General features: G+C 42.7%; 1 protein-coding gene across 1 annotated transcript in view; it reads right to left on the bottom strand.

The window, feature by feature from the left end:
* Positions 1-19,135, bottom strand: part of ATRAID (all-trans retinoic acid induced differentiation factor) — a 78,277-nt gene that overhangs the window by 46,667 nt on the left and 12,475 nt on the right. Inside the window, exons 2-3 of the mRNA XM_030198572.1 lie at positions 17,060-17,214; positions 6,900-7,030 (exon numbers count right to left, since the gene is read on the bottom strand). Of these exons, the coding sequence (XP_030054432.1) occupies positions 6,900-7,030; positions 17,060-17,164 (236 nt within the window). The 5' untranslated portion in view covers positions 17,165-17,214. The remainder of the gene's footprint in view (positions 1-6,899; positions 7,031-17,059; positions 17,215-19,135) is intronic.

Raw genomic sequence — 19,135 nt, 5'->3', positions numbered from 1 at the left:
GCTGGCAATCAATATTTTGAAAGATGTTTTTTGAGGGCTGGAGGGGGTTAGTGACTACTGGGGGAGTAAGGGGAGGTCATCCCTGATTCTCTCTGGTGGTCATTTCGGGCACCTTTTTGTGCCTTGGTAATAAGAAAAACACAACCAGGTAAAGTCGTCCAAGTGTTCGTCAGGGACGTCCTTGTTTCTTTCGATTATGGGTCGAGGACATCCTAGTGTTAGGCACGCCCATGTCCCGCCTTCACTACGCCTCCGATACGCCCCCTCGAACTTTGGCCATCCCTGCGACGGAAAGCAGTTGGGGACGTCCAAAATCGGCTTTCGGTTATACCAATTTGGACGACCCTGTGAGAAGGACATCCATCTTCCGATTTATGTCGAAAGATGGGCGTCCTTCTCTTTCGAAAATGAGCCCAAAAGTGATACCTATGTTGTGTGGTTTCGTAGAAATCCACCTTAATGTTACCGAGATGTCAAATTTTAAAGAACACTACCTAAAAGTTAAGAGTTTCACAGAAGCAAGAGACCAGTTTTTCCTCGGAAATTCAGCCATTAATTTTTGAGCACCATATCCTTTTTCAGCTCTAAGCATTTTAATTAAAACGCGATCTTCTTTTGACAACATTTTGTTTGTTTATCAATGCGCAATGACTTCATGGATGATGTTAGCAAGTCATGTCGGAAACTGAGATTTGTGACAGCAGTCTGTAAAAATTAAAAATCTCTTAAATGGAACGAGGGATTCCTATGTAATTTGGCATCGGTGACTCAGATGCCACTTGAGCAAGCAAAATTTTAATTAATTCGGTGCAGGTTAGAGGGTGTTATTGCAAAATGGTTAGGGGGCTCACTTTTTTCGCGGACACAGTAGATATAACTCACTAGTTTCAATGACATGTAGGCTTTCATATCGATGTGGTCATCTTCATTTGTTTAGAAATACCAATTCACTGCGGTCCCACTGGTGGTATGATGAGTTTCTCAGACTGTTCACAGTGTGGTTTATAAAGCTTCAAAAAAATTTTCACATTTACTCTTTCACTGTTTATTCATAAGATTGTAATTGCTATGCACCTTATGCAATTCATGTATTTTTTAAGATAATAATTTTAAGTTTTGCATGACACTTTAATTCATTGTATAGTCACGTAGTCTATATTCTTTTTTCATATGGATTTTTTTTAGCGTCATACAATCATTGAAAGAATGCATGAAACTGTGAACATTTTCATTTTTACTCATTTACAACTTTTGAAGTGTGCATGTAAATATATATTTTGTATGTCTTTGTGCTCAGATTCAGGTCTCTTTATTGGGTTTTTCTCAAGAGATAGTCTACTGCACCAAGGTAAGACATTCTCTTTACTCGTTTTGGGTTTTTTGAATGTTTAGACACTTCCGCCTATTACATTTTTGATGATGAAATTAATTTTATATTTATTTATTTTACATAACGTGATGTTTGATGTAATGTTTGTACATGTTTGCCGATACTTTTTATTTTTATCTAGATTTTTTATTTAGGATTATGTTCATTATGTTTATGTGTTTTATTAGACCCCTGACGCAGACGTTCCGCCAAAACATGGACCGTGTTAGATCACCAACAAACATTTTGATGCCAACCCACTCTTGAAGGTCCATTGTGCTTTTTTTCCAACATTTTGGCTTGATCCTTTGTTCTTTGTGTTCCCTTTCTCCTGCTTCTGTACAGCAGGTATTTCCCTGTTCCAAGATGGCTTACAATCTATGGTTCCTGTTTACTAAGTTGCGCTAGCGTTTTTAGCACCTGATAAAAATTAGCGCACGCTAACCGTGTAAACGCCCAAAGGAATATTATAGGCATCTACACGGTTAGCGCGCACTAAAAAAGGCTAGCGCGCCTCTAGTGCAGTTTAGCAAACATGGCCCTATGTTTTATACATGTGGCAAAGGAAGGTGAAGTGTTTTATCTACTGACACTTTTGTCATTTTGAACAAGTACGATCCGAGGCTTGGCTTCCCTGGGTCTTAGCCTGCTACTCCTCCACCCCTGAACAGAGGTACAGCTGTCAGCAGGTTACCTGGATTCTGCTGCGACTTTATGCTACATCGCTCCAGTGTTTTTATATACTCTTCTGAGGACTTTTGCTTTTGTGATTTGCAGAACGCTATATAGCCATACAACTACAACTTACAGGGACTCCTGAGGCAGGCCTTTGTTGCCAAAACACGATTCGTGTCGAGTCCACCACTTGATTTTAAATAAAGCACCTGATGTGAACTTTTTAGTCCACTTGATGTGCTTTTTCTGCATCATCCTTCATTTCACCCCAGCTATGTTTGCCTACCTGGATTCTCACCAGTGCCTTTATAACTATACCTCTGTTCATATTTATAACTAGGAGTGGGCAATGATTAAAAAATATTTATCAATTAATAGTGCTTACTCACAGCATGGATCCAGCCTTCATCCAGATTCTGTCATGCGCCCCCTTCCCCAGCCTTCACTCAGTTTGTCCCATGCCCCCTCCCTACCCTTCACCCAGTTTCTCTCATGTCCCCCTTCCCAGCCTCTCCCCCAGTTTCTCTCATGGCCCCCCTCCCCAGCCTTCATCCAGATTCTCTACCCTCCTCCCACTTTAACCTCTATAGCAGGAGGGCTCCTTTTCACTTTCCTCGGCACTCCTCGTCTCCCCCTGCACGGCCTGGCTCTGCAGATACTTGAGCCGCGTGGTGCAGGAAGTTAGGGATGTCAAGTCCTGCGAGACTTCCCCAACTTCCTGCACTGCGGCGGCTCAATTATATGCAGAGCCCGGCTGTGCAGGGAGAGATGAGGAGCGCCGAGAAAGGAGAAAAAACAAACAAGTAAGATTGGGCCACGTTAAAATGCACAGCCTGTGTTAAAATATTAACGCATTAATAGCGTTATAAACGAGTTAAAATTACCCACCCCTATTTATAACAGCTACAAATAGATACCTAGCTAATCAGACTGAGAAGGTGCTCTCTCAGGGGGATCGTTATGTCGCAGCTGCATAATTTTATAAAGGAGTAGCCCTGTGTTTTTCAACTGGTGTGCCGCAGCAGGTCCACAAGTGTGCTGCAGCAGTCAACAAAGTTTTCTTGTCTCTAGCGGTTGGTGGCAGCAAACAGTGATTCATACAGCCTGTTCAAATCGACCCCAAAGCATTCTCTCTAATGTAACTTCCTGCTTCTGGATAGGCGGGAAGTGTCAGAAAGAAGGCTCCAGGGTTGGCACAAGGAGGCTGTATGAATTGCTGCTCGCTGCCACTGACCATTAGAGGCAAGAAAGGTGCATTGGGGAAGGGAGAGAGGGTAAACAGTAACATAGTAGATGACGGCAGAAAAATACCTGCATGGTCCATCCAGTCTGCCCAACAAGATAAACTCATATGTGCTACTTTTTGTGTATACCTTACTTTGATTTGTGCCTGTCCTCTTCAGGGCACAGACCGTATAAGTCTGCCCAGCACTATCCCCGCCTCCCACCACCGGCTCTGGCACAGACCGTATAAGTCTGCCCAGCAATATCCTCGCCTCCCAACCACCAGCCCCGCCTCCCACCACCGGCTCTGGCACAGACTGTATAAGTCTGCCCAAATGCTGAATTATTTGTGAGGGTGATGGGTGGGAAGAAAAGGTAAATGCTGGATTATTTGTGAGGGTAATGGGGGGGGGGGGGGGGGGGACAAGAAGGCAAATGCTGGATTATTTGTGAGGGTGATGGGTGGAAAGAGAAGGCAAATGCTGGATTATTTGTGAGGGTGATGGGTGGGAAGAGAAGGTAAAAGCTGGATTATTTATGAGGGTGCAGCAGATAGACTCAATTTTTGGCAGCTGCGTTGCTATCCACTTAGAGGCAGATGCAGCAACCAAACGTAAAAAAATCTAAATCGTTAAAGTCCCTAACGATTTTAAAATAACGAAAAATGCACCAAAAAAAAAAGTCACACATGCTGAGATCGGTAGTGAAACGTACAATGTATCAAAGAATCACAATACACATCGTTAATCGGCCCCCAAATCATGCGCAGAGCAGCCAAGCGTTATGTTAGCTGCTCTGCGCATGCCACAAACAGTCAAAACACAGTCAAATCGCAAGCACATGGCTCCCAAATAAAAACAAAAATAAAAAAAAAGGGTCGGGAGGGGGCAAGGGCGCTCATCAGGAGCGTCCTGTACAGACGGCCTTGCCCCCCCCCCCCCGCTGCTCCCCACTTTCCGCCGCTCCCCCCACCCCGAAAAAGCAAAATTCTAGCAGCCCCTGCCCCCTCCCCACTTTCCGCCGCTCCCCCCACCCCGAAAAAGCAAGCTTCTAGAAGCCCCTGCCCCCCTCCCTTCCTCACTACTCTGTCACCTGAGCTCCGCCTCCCGACATCCTCCGTCCGTGCCCCGCCCCCTTTTGGGGTCGTCGCCGCCATTCCCCTCCTCCATCGGGCCCCCCTTCCTCTTACCGGGCCCGTGCAGCGCCTCTCTCCTCTGTCCGACGGCGCTGCACGGGCAAGAAGAACGCTGAATCAGCTGATGCCTAGCTTCGATAGAGCGTCTTTCTCCTCCTGGGCCCGCCCCTGTCTGACGTCAGTAACTACGTAGGTTACTGACGTCAGACAGGGGCGGGCGCAGCAGGAGAAAGACGCGCCATCGCGAAGGCAGGTATCAGCTGATTCAGCGTTCTTCGTGCCTGTGCAGCGCCGTCGGACAGAGGAGAGAGGCGCTGCACGGGCCCGGTAAGAGGAAGGGGGGCCCGATGGAGGAGGGGAATGGCGGCGACGACCCCAAAAGGGGGCGGGGCACGGACGGAGGATGTCGGGAGGCGGAGCTCAGGTGACAGAGGAAGGGAGGGGGGCAGGGGCTTCTAGAAGCTTGCTTTTTCGGGGTGGGGGGAGCGGCGGAAAGTGGGGAGGGGGCAGGGGCTGCTAGAATTTTGCTTTTTCGGGGTGGGGGGAGCGGCGGAAAGTGGGGAGCAGCGGGGGGGGGGGGGCAAGGCCGTCCGTACAGGACGCTCCTGATGAGCGCCCTTGCCCCCTCCCAATCCTTTTTTTATTTTTATTTTTTTATGTGTTTTCTGAGGTCCTTTGGACCAATCACAGCGCTTTTAGCTCTGCTAATGCGCTGGGATTGGCTCAAAGTTTGTTTATTTTTTCACTTAACACTTTTTCCTGCCACGGAGCTGTCCTAACGAGAGGTCCAGACCTCTCGTTAGTTTTCCTGCCTTTTTCCTGCGTAAAGGCAATCGGAAAAGGTTAGTGCATGTCGTTTCAATGGGGTTTTCACACTAATTGCTCATCTCCATTCCGTTTTCGTTAGCTGCTACTGTCGTCGGAAAATAGGCTTAAGTGCATGGAAAGGATAGGAAATTCTTCCCTGAGGGCTCATTTAACGACGAAAAACGTTTAGTGCATCTACCTCTTAGGCCCCTTATTGCTACCATTGAGGGTTTTCACAGCACATTAGCATCAGCAATTTCCAATCAGATTTTGTGACTCCCGAGTATCTCTCTCTCTCTCTCTCTGTCTCACTCTCATCTTACATGAAGTGGAGCAGTCTTTATTCACAGCTACTCATGGATCCTTTGTCCCTCACCCCTATCTAGCCCATCTGTTATAGCAACAGTCTTCTGGCTGAGATGTATAGATTGTTGTTCTATCTGAAACTCAGTGTGCTCTTGAATCAGCCAGTAGGTATTGGTGTTGCACAACAGCTGTGACTCCATCTCTCCTTTAGGCTGTGAAGTTGCTTCTACAGAGTCTCCAATCTTCTGGCCTGAGGAGCAGAGGCCACACATCAACTCTGGGTCTTCCACACATCAGAATGCGCTAACAACACTGGATCATCAGACCAAAGCAAAAATGTCTTCTATATTTTTATCACTATGCTCAGTAAAAGGAGGTTTGATGACAGGAGACAGCATGATGTCACAAGGCTAAAGCCAGTCTCCACCCAAGGTGGTTTTAATTCTCCCCAGTGCAGCTGCTGCCAACTGTAATTGATAGGGGACAAGCTCCGCCTACTAGCTTCAGCCCACATAGTGGGTCAGATAGGCTCATGCTATCTCCTGTGATCAAACCTCCTTGGCTCAGTACTAGCGGATTGGTTTCACAGCAGTTCACAAAATAAAATAAAAAAATGAAACAATAAAGGCTCAACTCTGCATGGAATAAAATCAGTTAGACAACACAATAGCCTTGCTCTGCAGGTACCTGAAGTATGACACTTGCAGCTTTCTAGGTCAGAATTTCAGGGACACAAACTAGAAGGTGAAAAGGCTTTGGGCTGAACCTATGGACTCAATATTTAAAAACCTGCTGAGCAAGATTAGCCAGTTATTTTAATGCAAAATTTCACCTAAAAATTCCCCTAAATCTAGCCAATCAAATCAAAATTAGATTCCAAACTAAATTTATCAGGTGAACACCGAAAATCTGTACTAACTAGTTAAGACCTCATTTAAAAAAAAAAAAAACAACAACAAAAAGAAAACCTTTCTGGAGCCAATGATCCACCTCCTTCCCTCACTGAAAACTTCAAATGGATGTCCTTCCAACTTTGGCCCTTCTTAACAGCACAATTGTGAAAATGCAGCAGAGAAAATAGTGGCTTACCTGAATCCTTATCTCCCTCTGTTACACAGATTTGTTTTCTCATTCAGAACCCTTTCCCTTCCCCCACAAGCTCTGCTATGAGACAGCTATCAGCACTTACTTACTGCACTGTCAAGAAGGAACCAATCCCCACTTGGAACTGAGTGCCATGAGCCATTGGGGAAAAATCCTCAAGTTATTACAAATGAAGGATAATGGCACCAGATCCAAACTCTAGATCTTATAGTGCCTCAAGACCATGAAGTGCATCCACCAAGTAATTGGAAGCCCTGGTTAAGCAGTGATCTCACTTACCCTACAATGTCCTCACTATCTCCCTGTCTCCTCAGGCAGCAGCGCCCCTTTATCTCCAGCTCGAGGTTGGAATGGCACCAACTGGCCACTTCAGAACCATTTCTAAGGTCTCCTGGGCACCGGCTGCACACCTGTTAACAGAAAGACAAGAACTGTATTAATGAAGGCATCGACCAACAAGAAGTTTTCACCAGCTACTGGAGGGCTCATTTCTTCAGCTGAGGCAACAGAGATTAGTACTTACAACAGATCTACAGGGGAAGTATAATTAAACAATGCTGACCTTCAGAGCAAAAAGCATAATAAAAAAACAGGACATGGAGTTGGTCATGAAAATTATACGTTGCAATGGGGCTCACTGTCTCCATTTCATATCCTCCACCCCAAAGCACTGGGTTCTGCTTGCCTCTGGGCGAGTCTTCCACCTGCAAGTTATTTCCCCGGTGGTTTCTAAGGATACTGGGGCCACCATCCCAGGGGTCCCACAGTTCCTAGAAAACACCCACAGACTGAGAACACAAACCATCAGGATTCTTAGTCAGCCCATGACAACAGAGTTAATAAACTAATAGGTTTATTATCAGAAAAGTGGAACAGTGAACGGTGACAAAAAAAGGTGTAACAGCAAAATATAACAGATATCATCAACATTAAAACTAGCTAGACACTTTCTTACTACCCGAGTAGTACCTGGGGAGTCCAGGAAAATAACTGCTCACAGGTTTTGAACAAGGTCTCAGTGCAGAGATCTTTACTCTCCATACTCTGAGACTGGGGGAATCCAGGACATTCTGGTTGGATTTTGTACTTTAGAGCCAATCAGAGCCCAGAGCATTAGCACTGAGGGATATTTGGCTAATAGCAGTGCAGGTTACTTTCCCTCAGGACTTAAGCTGAAAGGAAAATATAGTCACCTCTGCAACAACTTTAAAGAAGAGAACAGACATTAGCTGCTCGCCAAACAAGAGAAATACATGTCTTAAAAATACTAATACAAATCACAGGCGTGAAAATGCCTTGTTTCACCACATCTCTGACTAAATGTTTCAGAATCACTCAAGTTTTCCACCTGAACAATCATGCAATTTAATGACAGATAAGACCTGCAAGGTCTATCCAGTCTGCTGAACAATGTGGCCAGAGTTGTATCTGTACCCTTCTATGCCCTGTTTACAGCGCTTTAGAAATGTTAAGTAGTAGTAGTAGTAGTAGTAGTAGTGAAGGCCATTAAGTTCTGTTTTGATTGATTCCATCCTTTTTCTATATATGGATCCTGTGTGTTTATCCCATACATTTTTTAATTCTGTCCCTGTTTGTCCCCACCACCTCTACAGGAAGGATATTCCAAGCATCCACCACCCTCTCTGTGAAAAAGTATTTCCAAATGGTACTCCTATGTCTACCACCCTGCAACCTCAATTCACGATGATTGAATTCAATAGCTTTCAAAAAAAATGGAGAGCTGGGCTATGCAATTTCATCTTAAGCTTAATACTGATAAGACCAAAGTAATATGACTGGGCCACCATCTATACACTTAGATGCTCAGAGGTTTATGATTCAGTCCAAGGGTTTTGTGTTAAAATTCTCATGGTACTGGGAATTAATATCGACTCAAATTTGACGATAACATTACAAAATTAAACAGCTTACAAAGAAGGTTTTTAATAAAATGCATCAACTCCAACGGGTTTGGAAATACTTTTAAATAGATCACTGCTGGTTAATTGTTCAAGCTATTAAAATGTCACATCTAGATTACTGCAACTTGTTATATTTAGGATGTATGAAAACCACAATGAAATGGTTGCAGTTGCTACAAAGCATAGCAGCCAAATTGATTTTTGGGAAATGTAGATTTGAAAAGAACACTATTGTTGATTGAACTATACTGGCTGCTGGTAGAAACGAGCTGTCATTTTAAACATAAGAACAGCCATACTAGGTCAGACCAATGGTCCATCTAGCCCAGTATCCTGCTTTCAGGTGTGGCTAATCCAGGTCACAAGTACCTGGCAGAAACCCAATTAGTGGCAACATTCCATGCCACCAATCCCAGGGCAAGCAAAGGCTTCCTTATGTCTATCTATCTCAATAGCAGACTCTGGACTTTTCCTTCAGAAACTTGTTCAAACCTTTTTTAAACCCAGATATGCTAACTGCCATCACCACATCCTCCGGCAATGAGTTCCAGAGCTTAACTACTCCGAGAGAAAAATATTTACTTCTATTTGTCTTAAAAGTATTTCCATCAAGTTTCCCCTGGTCTTTGTACTTTTTGAATAAGTGTGTGTGTGTGTGTGGGGGGGGGGGGGCGGAATCGATTCACTTCCACCTGCTCCACACCTTTCAGGATTTTGTAGACCTTAATCATAGCCCCCCCCCCCCCCCCCAGCCATCTCTTGTCCAGGCTGACGAGCCCTAATCTTTAGCCTTTCCTCATATGGGAGCAGTTCCATCCCCCCTATTGTTTTGGTTGCACATTATTGGAATTCACTTCTTTTGCATGTCTGATCTGAGAATTGTTGTTTAAAGTTTAGGACATTATTGAAAGCTTTTCTCTTTCAAACATTTTATTCTGTTACTGGAAGACAGAAAACAAAATAAATAAAAAGAACTATTTCTCTACAGATTATCTAGTTGTTTTATATTGTAATCCACAAACTATTTTGGGGGGGTAGCGAAATATAAGTTTCTTTAAATTGTAATGTCCTCTAATTCTATCGCTTGCCTGTCTCTGGAAAACTTCTGTATCATATCTCCCTTACCCTCCTTTCCTCTAGAGTGCAGGTGATCAGGTCTTCTCACACATCTTTTGGTGCAAATTCCATACCATTTTTGTTGCCTTCCTCTGAACATCTTCAAGTCTTTGTGGTGTTCAGTGGTGCTTGTGAGCTGACTAAACCGAACAAGTGACAGAGCAACACTTGAGGCTCCCTAGATTATTACCTTTGTATGAGTCATCATGGGGTTAATATGTTATATCTTTATTTGTATTTGTTTTTATTTGAATTTAGTTTTTACTTTTATTATATTATGTGATATCGTAATCTGCTTGGTTGTAGGCAGAATATACATTTTAAAATAAATAAAATTAAATAATTGTAATCAGGGGTAATTGATATGCTAACTGCCCTGTATGTTAGGATCCCAAGCTTTGCTCTCAAGCTTTTTAAAAAAGGATTATTGAACCTGTTGCTTCTTATATTTGGCAGTGACTGGTATTGATGCTTCTGCTGTTCCCCAGCAAGGATGGGTTGAAGGGGATCTGTTGCAGCTGCCAAAGCTCAGCTTTTAAGTCAGACCTTTCAGTCCCATACAGATCTACGAAAAGACCAAGTTAAGAGTTCCCCTGATACGGACAATCGCAGGAGTCTCGAGTGATGTTCTATCACTGGTTTGGTCAGTTCAAAAGCACCACTGAAAGAGCATTGAAAGTGACACCAATCTCATGGCTTCCTGTTCCGGTGAACATTCTACCATCTGTGCAAACAGTCTACAAGCTTCCTTGCCACAATCTATCCTTCAACCAATTACTCAATGTACCTTGACTACTTCCTGTCCTAGAGGCAAGCTAACACTTTCCTAGCATTCCATCCAGATTAAGTAGAACACTGGCAAACAGATGAGAACAATTTAAATGTCCCAAATGAATCTCAATAGAAGAGAGACCGGTGGAACTTCCCTAGCTCTTCTTCTGGCCATATGCGTTCCCTCTATGTATGCGCTGCCCACTCCATGGAGGTTGGTGTGACACATTTTTATGAATTTAGCGTGCCTTGGTCTTAGAAAGGTTGATAACTATTGTAGTAACCTACAGAAAATGATTGAACAGTTCTTTTGAGGTGGAATGAAATTTTTTCATGTATGGAACAGTGCTCCCTGAGATATGATTTGAAGCCAAACAAACACTGCTGCTCTAACAGTTACACAAACTACAAAATCCTTGTCAATACCGGAAAGAAAGAATGAGCCATGCACATTTTAGATGTTCATAATAGAAAAAAAAAAGCCACAAAAGGTAAACAAAAATGCCTGCTTTGATGAAATTCCTAGAAATGAGACAGAATAAAATCAGGTCCCTACATATTGTACCCCCATAATCTGAGCTTCTTTAGAGGAGGAACATCAAAAGCCTCCTGAATTGCTTTTATAAATGGTGAAGCCCGACACTGAATATTTAGTTTTCTAACGTACCATATAGCCGTATGCTGGAACAGAAACGGGAAAGGGCTTGACAGTGGAACAGCTGGGTGGGTTCCAGGTTAGAATTAAAGCACGCTGTCAATGCAACATTTGGAGTGGGGATTTGAATTGAAACAGGAAAGCTTACTGCCACCCTGCACTGGGGTGTAAAGAGGAACTGGGGGCGATACCCACAGTGAACACTGAAAAAGCTATCCTGCCTTCTTGGAAGTCTGATAATCCTATACAGTAGCTGCAGAACAATCACCAGGCTAATCAGTGATGTTAAGGCTGGCTGGAGGTGTGCGGGGGGGGGGGGGGGGGGGCATTTCATCATAGGGCAGAGGCAGCAGCTGCTTACTTCCACCACTGTAATGACAGCAGAGGTATGCCACACTAGCAGACCCCTGGCCTGGCACTCCAGCACAACCCACCAACCCTTCTTATGGCCTGACCTACCAGCACAACACATTACCTTTGTTCTTATTTGCAACTTGTCATAAGTGGACACAGAGTATATTGACACACAGTTTTCCTTTATTTTATACCATCTTTAAGTATAAATGTATTTAAAATGTATCATTTTACACTGCTTTAGCCATGAAAAAAAAATGGCTCAAGGTGGTATACAATATTGAAACATTATAATCAGTTAAAATGCCAAAAAACACATAAAAAGTCAGTTACAAAACAAATTCAATACAATAAAATGTACCAGCTAATATTCTTAAACATTATTAGTGTGTCAGATTTCAAATATCCCATTTGATCAATTTCTACAAAAACATTAACCAAGCACCATATTTTAATTTCTTCCTAAATTAATGTAAACCCCACCCCCCTCCTGAGAGTCAAACCTCCCAACAAGTCAACCAGTGTGCCTTCCGTATGTAGTCGGGCCCGGCACACTGAGGCTTTCACAGGAGCAGGGTGAGGAATACAAAAAAAAAAAAAAAAAAAAGAACTTATCAAGATAGAATTGCCTTCAAGAAAAAGTTTCTTTATTTATAACATTTGTTTCAAACTCAACATTTCAGTAACTTAAGGCTGGCACACTAACTGTTAGTAATACTCTTCTATATACACAAATTGTTCTCTACACATCAAAATTATAACACTTAAGCTTCTATATTTTATTCCCCAGTAGAAACTTTGTTACTATTGCTCAAAATTTAACAACAGTAGCTACTAACATTTGTCTCTTGGTCTCTTAGTTCCCACAGATTACCTCCCCCGGCTAAAGCATTTAACTAATATCAGATAAGTATTATTCTGGTTTATAAGTTAAACATGCATACAAAAACAAACTATTTAATGTGTACTCATGGTCAAGAATTGATTCTTGGTGCTTTATTTTCTTCCCTTAGGTTCCTCAGGATAAGGTAAGTATGCGTTTGAGTGTTTATTTTTCTCTCTTTATTCAGTTTCTGCACTTTCTTAGTCCTTGCACTATTTGTGCTGCAAAGGATACTTTTTCTTCCTCTTTCTTGGTTTAACTTCTTTTCTTCACCTTTCTTTCGGTGGGTACCATTATACGTGATGACACGATGATCCCTGACCAGGGAGCAGGAACCAGGGCAGTACCTACTATCTTATGCTTTTAAAAATCAATAATAAAAACCCTAAACCCTAACTAAGAACATTAATCAAAGAACCCATTTCTACAAACTTAAATCACTTCCCTGATAGCTTTCCCAAAAAAACAAAATGTATAATTGTTTTTCCCTAACCTAATACCTCCCACAAAAATAAACAGATTAAATTTTATTTTCAAACCCTGACTTCTCAACACCACTGAAAACTGCAGGGACAACAGCTACCTTGCTAGCAGAATAAAGTGTAATTAGTCTTTTCCTTTAATTAATTATGTATTTCACCTTCGGTGCAGCTTCTCACTTTCCCAACTCTTTCTAAAATCACTTAGATTTAATAGAGTTTTAAAGTGTACTGCAGCCAACACTGTTGCAGAAACAAATTAATTAGAACACCTTATCAGGTGGATCAAACTTGTCAGCACATTACACCTTTAATATCCTAACAAGATTTGCTTGTGCTGCCTCCTTTCCAACATCAGTCATCAGTCAGGTCACTAAAGCCCCTAAACTCGTGACAGGCTTTTCAAATTAAGTAATTAACATCCATTACATTCCTCACATACACAACCAGGCTTTTTTAACCCTACAACTCTGTTCTGACACAAATTTTCCTATAACATCTGAGCACTGGTCACCAACATACATCTGCTCAGCATCAAACTCACCTCCCAACTGACCAGCAAGCTGTTGCCAAGGCAACCAGTTGCTCAGCTGCTGTCCCAGAGTGATGTCACTTTAGAACCTATTTTTTTTCTCTGGAGCCCAGTCAAGATTATTTTAACCCCTTGGGTTACATTAATACAGTGGGCAACACAAACAGATTTAAAAAAAAATACAGAGAAGCAGGAAGGCGCACTCTCCTGCAGCCCTTGCACAACAGCCATATATTTACAACAACCTGGCCCCTTGAGACCCCAGACTTTCAGGATATCCATAACGGATGGCCAAAAGAGAGATCTGTATACAATGGAGGTAGTGCACATGTAAATCTCATTCATAATTATTGTCATATTAAATCACTGATTTCACACACAACTTTATTAGCACCAAATAGGTATGATAGAGAAATTGAAAAAATAAATAAAGCCGAACCCAAGCTCCCACTGAAGCATTCCATGCTTAAATCTTGTTATAATAATGTCTTCACTCTACTCATAGAACCAAGCCACTGTTTGAGCAGTCAATTCACAAAATCCATTGATAAGTATGAAGTAAGAGCTTACAAGCTATCATCAAATTTTGTGAATTGACTGCTCAAACAGTGGCTTGGTTCTATGAGTAGCGTGAAGACATTATTGTAACAAGATTTAAGCATAGATTGCTTCAGTGGGAGCTTGGGTTGGGCTACACTGTATTTAAATTTTTGTATATTTTTTTCAATTTCTCTATCATGCCCATTTGATGCTGATAAAGTTGTTTAGATTTTTGTGTGTGTTAAATCAATGATTTAATATGACAATATTGAATATGGCAATCATGTTATAACCCCGTTTGTGTCGTGGAAATTCATAATTATTAGGGATATCCTAAAAACCTGGCCCTCAATGACAGGACTCTGAGTCCCCTGATTTAGACAATGCTTTTCCCACATACAATGTGGTAGAGCACAACTCTCTCCTCTCTGTGACTCGAGGCCAGCCTGATCATTAGGCAAACTAGGCAGCCACCTAGGGTGGCATAATTATGAGGGCAGCAAAGTCACAAAATCAAGGTGTCTATTTTCAGCATCTCCCCATTGTCCTCCCCAAGGTGCTCAGCAGCTTCCCTTCCCTTCTGTAGAACTTCCGCAGTGGCACCAGCATGTCAGTGAACTTGCCAACCCAACATATGTGATACCAATTGTATATGCTCCCTTTTTTACCTGACTGTTCATTTAGAATTCATGTTCTATATATATATTACCAATTGTATATGTATTCTGAAATGACATAAGTCATGACGGAAAATTGTAAGCCACATTGAGCCTGCAAATAGGTGGGAAAATGTGGGATACAAATGCAACAAATAAACATTTGTCAAGCCTTGCGTGGGGCTCTTGAGCATCTGCACATGCTTAAGGTCTGATGAGCAACACCTCTCTGAACTTCCTGTTTCAGAAGGGGTGAGACCTGGTGGGCTTTGAGGATGTGCAGAAGCTCAAGGTCTGTGCCTTGAGCTTCTGCACAAAAAAAAGTGTTGTGTTGGCAAACTCACATGCTGTTACCACCCTGGGTTGGGTAAAGAAAACCTCTGAATACTGGAGAGAGGATGGAGAGATGCTGAACACCATGACTGGGGAAAGGGAGGGGGGAGATGCTAGATGTAAGGAGGGTGTGGGAAGGGCCTTGAGCTGCCCTGGAGTGGGGGCACATTTCTGAAAATTCACAGAGTGTCAAGACACCCTTGGGCTGGTTCTGCCGTACCTAACACCTTCTTCTAAGTGCAAGGAAACAAATTCTGTACTGAAGAGACAACCATGCCCCTCAGCAGCCTCCAGACCTCTGACAGGGTTCCTAACTCAGAAGAAACTTTACAGATAGCCTTTTTTTTTTTTTTAAACCAGACATACACTCTACTATAATAAAAAGCACCTCCAACTTTCTGAAGCTGACTCCGTGGCTTCACTAACGTGAAGGGTTCGTAAGGTTCGTGAGATTTGTCAGTGTGTCACCATCTCTCTCGGCCCCGCCCTCGCATCAAAACGTGTGTGTCAGCTTCACAACGTTGCAGGTGCGTTTTATTACACTACACAGCTCCCTAATTTTGCATTTAAACATCGCAGGGTGGCGGACCCTGGAACTTGGAGGGGGGGCGGGCGGACCCTGCAACTGGGAGGGAGGGCCCCTGGCACACACTCTCGCACCCACTCTCACTCTCTCTGTCACACACACTCACACATTCACTCTCTCTCTATCACACAATCACTCTCACACACACTCTGTAAAACATACACACTCTGAGGAAAACCTTGCTAGCGCCCATTTCATTTGTGTCAGAAACGGGCCTTTTTTCCTAGTTTTACATATGAAACCCTTCAAAATGCCCATAAAAAAATCACAGTTTGACTTAGCATCAGTCCATTTCTCTATTGCAGCTGATATTCTCACTGTAGACCTGTTTCACAATCGGGTTGTTACAAGTCAATATTTAAGAAGCCCCTGGAAACAATACAACTTTCATAACTTTTTCATTATTATGTGTGCTGCATAGAAAAGTACATGACAGAAAGAACACCAGTTTGATGGTTTAATGGATACAAATTATTTTTACAGATACACTATTTTTTATATAGCAAATTTACTGACATCTGGGAACCCATCTAGACTTGATTTAGATTGTGTTAAAGGCCACCTCTGATGCATTACTCAGCTGGTCTGCAATCAGAATTCCTGATAAAGCCCAAAAATCAAAACAGACTTCTTCTGAAGCCCCATCCCATGAAGACAGCCTCATACAGCCACACCTGTAATATTATATCTCCCTTCTGCCACAGGCCCTGTTCCTGGCTCTACTTCTATCACTAGCAGAATGAGCACCTGCTGGGTACTGTAGCACCTGCAGATTCTGCTTTGTCTTCTATGGAAATATAGAAACATGAAGGCAGATAAAGGCCATGTGGCCTACCTGGTCTGCCCAGCCATACCATCTACTATCCCTTCCTCTCCTTTGGAAATACTATGCACTTGAGGGCAGTATCTGAATTCAGGAACAAAATTGGGACATTTCCACCACCTCCACTGGGAGGCTGTTCCACGCATTCACCATCCTTTCCCTAAAGAAGTAATTTCTTAGGTTAATCCTGACTCTCTCTTTTCACCTTCATCCTACACCTGCTCATTCCAGGTTTTCTTTCAGTTGAAAGAGACTCACCCCTGTGCATTTATGCCATGAAGGTGTTTAAATGTCTAGCATATCTCCCCTCTCCTAACTTTCTTCTAAAGTATATATACTGCGATCTTTAAATCTGTCCCCATACGCTTTATGACAGACCACTGACCATCTTAATAGCCACCCTGTGGACTGGCTCCATCCTGTTTATATCTTTCGGAGGATGCAGTCTCCAGAACTATACACAGTACTCCAAATGAGAGCTTTTGTACAAGTCTCTGTTTAAACCCATCACCTCCTTTTTCCTGTCGGCCATTCCTCTTCTTATGCACCCAAGCCTCCTTCTGGCTTTTGCTGTCACCTTTTCTACCCATTTGGCCACCTGAAGATTATCAGATATGATCACCCCCAAGTCCTACTCTTCTTTTGTGTACTTCATCCCCCCTATACTGTACTGTTACCTTGGGTTTTTGCAGCCCAAGTGCATGACCCAACATTTTATTGGCATTAAATCTTAGCTGGTCAATTCTCTCCTTTTCACCATGCCTCAGAGCCTGGGATACAAACTCTTACCTGCTGCACCAAGAACCCCGCCACTATCATGACCCTGGATACAGCAGCTAAGATGAGCAGCAGATGCCAGCCATGCCAGCCCAGGAAAGACCCAACTGCAGCCATTGCTTTGATGGCTAGCTTACTGATCACAGTGACAGATGATGTTGACAGATCTGCAATACAAAATCATTGGAAATTAAATAGGTTTGAAACTTACAAAACGTTTACTGGCATGAAGAGTAGCCTAATGGTTAGAGCAGTATGTTGCGAACCAGGAACACTGGGGTTCAAATCCTGCTGACACTCTTTGTGATCTTGAGCAATTCACTTAACCCTCCAATGTCTCTGGTGCAAAATTAGATTGCAAGCCCTCTGGGGACAGAGAAAATACCCACAAGTACCTGGATACAACCTACCTTGAGCTACTACTGAAAAGGTGAGAGCTAAATCTAAAGTCCCAATATTGTAAATTGCTAAAATGAAAAACTGTATCACAAACATACAACGAAGTTAAAAATACATGAATTGCTTAAGACAGCTCACCCTGAAAGCTGGTGTTAGCACAGTAAAAGGCTGAGAACTTGGGTACCTAGTTCAAATCCCACTGGAGCTCCCTGTGGTCCTGGGCAAGTTACTCAGCCCTTCATTTCCTTGGATACAAAAAAACAAACAAACACCACTTACAGGGTAATATTCAACCAGAGATGGTCAACTTTTATTAAATGCTGACTGCCATGGGGTGACAAATCACCAGGACTGGATGGTACACATCCCAGAGTATTGATAGAATACTTGCAGAGCTATTGTTAAAATCAAGCATGGTACTGGAAGATTGGAGGGTGGCTAACGTAACGTCGATTTTTAAAAAGGGTTCCACAGGTGATCCAGGAAATTACAGACCGGTGAGCCTGACGGCAGTGCTGGGCAAAATGGTAGAGACTATTATAAAGAACAAAATTACAGAGCATATTCAAAAGCATGGATTAATGAGACAAAGCCAACATGGATTTTAGTGAAGGGAAATCTTGCCTCACCAATCTACTATATTTCTTTGAAGGAGTGAACAAACGTGGATAAAGGTGAGCCGGTCGATATTGTGTATCTGTATTTTCAAAAGGCATTTTTTTTTTTTTTTGTTACATTTGTACCCCGCCCTTTCCCACTCATGGCAGGCTCAATGCGGCTTACATAGTGTATACAGGTACTTATTTGTACCTGGGGCAATGGAGGGTTAAGTGACTTGCCCAGAGTCACAAGGAGCTACCTGTGCCTGAAGTGGGAATCGAACTCAGTTCCTCAGGACCAAAGTCCACCACCCTAACCACTAGGCCACTCCTCCACTCCACTTTGACAAAGTACCTCATGAAAGACTCCAGAGGAAATTGGAAAGACATGGGATAGGAGGTAGTGTTCTATTGTGGATTAAAAACTGGTTAAAGGATAGAAAACAGAGAGGGTTAAATGGTCAGTTTTCTCAATGGAGAAGGGTAGTTAGTGGGTTCCCCAGGGGTCTGTGCTGGGACTGCTGCTTTTTAACATATTTATAAATGACCTAGAGATGGGAGTAACTAGTGAGGTAATTAAATTTGCTGATGACAAAGTTATTCAAAGTCGTTAAATCACAAGAGGATTGTGAAAAATTGCAAGATGACCTTACAAAACTGGGCATCCAAATGGCAGATGATGTTTAACGTGAGCAAGTGCAAAGTGATCCATGTGGGGAAAGTCGAACCTGAATTATAGCTTTGTGATGCAAGGTTTCACATTAGGAGTCACTGACTAGGAAAAGGATCTAGGAGTCATTGTTGCCGATACTTTGAAACCCTCTGCTCAGTGTGCTGTGGCTGCAAAGAAAGCAAATAGAATGTTAGGTATTATTAGGAAAGGAATGGAAAATAAAAACGAAGATGTTATAATGCCTTTGTATCGCTCCATGGTGCGACCGCACCTTGAATAGTGTGTGCAACACTGGTCGCCACATCTCAAAAAAGATATAGTGGAATAAGAAAAGGTACAGAGAAGGGCAATGAAAATGATAAAGGTAATGGGACGAATTCCTTATGAGGAAAGGCTGAAATGGCTTGGGCTCTTCAG

This window comes from Microcaecilia unicolor, chromosome 3 (genome assembly GCF_901765095.1).
Source record: "Microcaecilia unicolor chromosome 3, aMicUni1.1, whole genome shotgun sequence".
NCBI classification, from domain to species: domain Eukaryota; kingdom Metazoa; phylum Chordata; class Amphibia; order Gymnophiona; family Siphonopidae; genus Microcaecilia; species Microcaecilia unicolor.
Note: the sequence above shows the minus strand (reverse complement) of the source record. Positions and strands in the feature narration are given on the sequence as shown.